A 4,649-nucleotide genomic window follows, 5' to 3' on the forward strand; every position below is an offset into this window, starting at 1 on the left:
TCTACTTGAGGTCACCATGTTGAGTTGGATCCACCTCTTCTTCAATAATGTTGACTGGTGATTGTGCTTATTTCCTTCCAGTTGTTGAGGCCTTAATACCTACAATTTCATCAAATTTAACATGTACTGATAATACCACCACCTTTTTAGATATAATGTAAATTTTATAGACTTTACATGTTATTGAATATCCTATAAAGATTATTTCCATAGAAATTTAGAGGTTTTAGAAGTTTCATCAATAACAAATCATTTTCAACCAGATACTCTAAATGGGATATATTGGGTGTGTAGCTCTTCCATATTCAACGTAAAATGCTACAACACGAATATCTGGTGATTTTGAGTGGGAGGAGAGAGAAACAAAGGCCTTAATACCTACGATTTCACAAATTAAAATCCCAAACCGCAATATTTTCTTGCGGTTTGGAATAAAAATTCCAAATTGCAGAAAATATCCGCAGTTTGGGTATTTTTAAAAAAACTTTCAATATCTGGTTATTTCTGATAAAATATATTTAATAATGGATATAAATAAAAATGACTGCTTTCGTAGTCTAAACACGTGCACCCGTTTTTCTCTTATTTTTCATCATGAATTTTTTTTATTTTTTTTAAATAACTTCATGATTTGTTTTCTCTTTGCTTTTTGTGGTCAACGCTGATCTCAGTCCCCTTCATTGACTGAGTTTGCTATATTTTCTGCATTAAACTCCCTTGTTTAATTAATTAATTTTCTTGTTTAGTTTTTAATAACTTCTATCTATCTAGCGAATTTATTATCTATAGAGCGTGTTAACTTTCTGCTGTAGAGTGTATTCTCTGAAGATCACTACTTTTGTAATTGCGAAAATTTCAATGGCATAATTTTTTTTTTTTTTTGAAAATCTTCGTAGAAGCTATGAAGTCGTGAGGGGGAATCGAATTCTCAACCTTTGAGTATAACAACTCTAGGACTTCTTCCTAACCAATTGTGCTACATAAATTAAATTTTATTTATGTTACATAAGAACAAATCAGCAGCCAATGAAGTATGAACATATCAGAGAACCGACGTCACTATCTCTTGATAAAATAATAATATAATTAAGTTCGAAAATCATGCACTTGAACCTATATATGTAAGGAAATTCCTTGTTTTACGAACTCACTCTCAATATCTCTGATAGAAAAGAAAAGAGCAGAAATGGAACTACTTGCACTCCCTTCTCTTTTCTACTTTCTAACTTCTCTTCTCCTACTAGTCGTTGTCTCCCTTTGGTTCATCCAGAAGCCAGCTACAAATTCTAAATCTAATCTCCCTCCAGGACCCCAGACCTTGCCATTTATTGGAAGTCTACACCACCTAACAACTTCCAGTTTGCCACACCATGCCCTGCGTGATCTTGCCCAGTTGCATGGACCCGTTATGCTCCTTCGTGCCGGCGAGATAGACCTCGTTGTCCTCACTTCTCGTGAAGCTGCAAAGGAGGTGACTTATTGTACCTTATCATTTTATTTTATGAGTGAAGCTATGCATAACGCACTTTTGTTTGTACTATGAATCAATATTTCCGTTTACAAAGTTCAAATAGTTGATCTGTTTAACATGCATTATTACCATATTAAAATGTACTTGTAAATAGAATTTTACATTTTTTTATAATCTTGTTTCTATTTTTTAAAGATAGAGCCAGAAAAGTAACTTCACCTAAAAATTCTAGACAATTCAAAGTAGTGATTTTCTACCTATTTAAAAAAATATAAAAAATGTAAAATTTAGTCCGCAAGTTGATTTTATATGGAGATCTTGTTGAATGGTTTAGATTGATTGTTTGGACTTTGAAAACAAATATATTGATCCAAAGTACGGACAAATTTGATGTCTGTGATGCATGCAAATGAGTCACTAACAGCTGAGTCAATTGATATGGCTTTTGGTAAATTTATGGTTCTAAAAAGTACCATGTGAATAGGGGTTTTGCATATGCAGAGCATAAGAGTAGAAAAGTTTAAATGATGTAAATGTACTTGAACTTGTTATTATTAAATACATCTAATAATATTTTTCTTGAAATTTTGAACTTGGGAAAGCCCCTTTATAACGTCCATGTGCTTTTATTTTTGTGTATAATACCAAATAAATCTGCAGGGTATAAATAGGGACGGTATGAAGATTAATATTAATTAACAAACACAATTGCAGCTAATTACAAAAAAATGATATATCTTTATATTTGTGTCTTATATTGGACAAAAATTATATGTTTTAACGTTCATTCATACAAACTGCATAGGTGATGCAAACACAGGATGCAAGCCTTGCGAACCGCCCTGTGCAATTTGCCGCAGATGTTCTCACTTATCGTGGCAAGGACATTGGTTTCTCAAATGGCCCCTACTGGCGCCAAATGCGTCGAATTTGTGCCAGTGAGCTCTTTAGTTCAAAACAGGTGAAATCTTTCTCGTCAATTTGGCAAGAAGAGATCGAATCTCTGTTGAAGAGCTTGAGTATAGTTTCTGGTAAATCACAAGTCAATTTGAGTGCATGGACATGTGAGCTTTCAAAAAATATTGTCATTCGCACAGCATTTGGAGGAAAATTTAAAATGAGAGAAGTGGTATTGGAAATAATAAGAGATATATTTGAGCTCCTTTCTGGCTTCCACCTATCTGATATCTTTCCAACATTGAGTTGGTTGGATGTGAAGATGAGAAGAAGAGTTGCTAAACTCCACCGGTAAGTACATTTGATGAACTTAATTTCCGCATTCCTAGTTTTCTTTTTATTCTTTGATGTTTGACTGAGACTCATATATTAAATACTAATACATGTAGAAAATTGGATTTGGTACTAGAGGAGGTCGTACAGGAGCATTTGAAGAATCGACAACAACAGAAGGAAAGAGGAGACCATGAGATTGAATATGATTTTGTCGATGCCCTTATTGATATAAAGGAACGTGGTGACTTGGAGGTGCCTATCACTATGGACAACATAAAAGCTATTATCTTTGTATGTGCCAGATTAACATTTACTTCATATAAATTAATTATTACAATTAATGAAAATAGAAAGAACACACACATTATTACACTTGGAGGGAACCGTATCAATATTCAGTACTCCATGAATCATACATGCATCTTGCTATAATACAAATAAAATAATCAATAGTATTTATCCTCTTTGTTGACCTGTGCTCTGTTTCATTTCTAGGGACATATATAAAAGTATTTTGGATCCTTACTAAATTAGCACAAGCAGTACAGGTTTTACTCATGCATGGTTAAATTCAATGAGTATCACTATTCTCTCTTTATGCCAAACAAGACCCAGCTAAATTTTTTTAATATATATACTTGAGCGCATGGAGGACAAGGTAAAAAAATTAATTACTAATTGAATGTTCAATCTAATGATGTGTACTCTTTATTCAGGATGTATTTTTAGGAGGAACTGAAACATCATCAACAGCAATTACATGGGCCATGGCAGAATTAATTAAGCATCCTCATCTAATGGCAAAGGCACAAACAGAGATAAGGCAAGCTGCAATTGATAATACTAATATTGATGAGAATACCCTCAGTTATCTGCAATGTGTCATCAAAGAAACCATGAGAATGCACACGCCAGGATCACTTTTGATTCCACGACTATGCAAGGAGAGTTGCCAGGTACTAGGCTACACAATACCCACCGGGGCCCGCATAGTAATCAATGCATGGGCTCTAGGAAGAAATCCTGAGTACTGGAATGATCCAGATGAGTTCAAACCGGAGAGGTTTGAAACATCTAGTATTAACTTTAAAGGGCAGAATTTTGAGTTTCTGCCATTTGGTGCCGGACGAAGGATTTGTCCTGGACTTAAGTTTGGTCTGACTGTGGTGGAGCTTGGTTTGGCAAGACTGTTGCTGCACTTTGATTGGCAACTGCCTGACGGGATGAAGCCAGAGGATGTGGACATGACGGAGACCTTTGGAGTTGCCGCTACCAAAAAAGAGCCTCTGTATTTGGTACCAACATTGCGGGTTCCTTTACGTGATGTTTAGATGTCCAAGAAACTCTGCTCAATGTGTGTATCTTTTTTTCAAAAAAGAATGTCTAAAAATATATTGAAATAATTGCACAGGTAATCCGTGGGGCATGCATGTATGGCAGAGTTTTATTTTCCACTAATAATATGTGATTTTCCTACAATAGCAGTATGTAATATATCGTTATACGAATATATGTAAATAGATGAGAGAATTTGTGAAGATTGTATATTTATTTTCTGATTTACATGTGTGCTGTACATGGGCTTATATAGCCTGATTTCTTACTAGCCGTTGGCTAACTTCCTAAAATACATGTTGCCAGATTTTCCCTAATTACAGAGATCATGCTAGATGCTAAATATTACCTAATAGCTAGCAGATTTCCTTACTAATTAAATGAGTCTATGATGATTTTTGGAGACTCATTTCCTATTTCTCAACACTCCCCCTCAAGTTGAGTTATAAATAAATTTATAGAACCCAACTTGTATAAAATACTTTGAAAACTCACTTTGTCTAAAGCCTTGGTGAATGTATCAGCTAGTTGGTCGTGACTTCTCACAAATGGAGTCTCAATTTCTCGTATGAAGTGACAATCCACCTCAACGTGCTTAGTTCTTTCATGG

At 34.6% G+C, this 4,649-nt stretch overlaps 1 protein-coding gene across 1 annotated transcript; it reads left to right on the top strand.

Annotated features, from left to right (window-relative positions):
* Positions 1–1,133: 1,133 nt before the first annotated feature.
* On the top strand, positions 1,134–4,269 carry LOC144560980 (desmethyl-deoxy-podophyllotoxin synthase-like). The gene is made up of 4 exons (XM_078310199.1): positions 1,134–1,471; positions 2,277–2,719; positions 2,818–2,995; positions 3,421–4,269. The coding sequence occupies exons 1-4, from the start codon at positions 1,187–1,189 to the stop codon at positions 4,033–4,035; spliced, it is 1,521 nt and encodes a 506-aa protein (XP_078166325.1). The 5' UTR covers positions 1,134–1,186; the 3' UTR covers positions 4,036–4,269.
* The last annotated feature ends 380 nt before the right edge of the window (positions 4,270–4,649 follow it).

Source organism: Carex rostrata, chromosome 10 (assembly GCF_964058835.1).
Source record: "Carex rostrata chromosome 10, lpCarRost1.2, whole genome shotgun sequence".
Classification (NCBI taxonomy): domain Eukaryota; kingdom Viridiplantae; phylum Streptophyta; class Magnoliopsida; order Poales; family Cyperaceae; genus Carex; species Carex rostrata.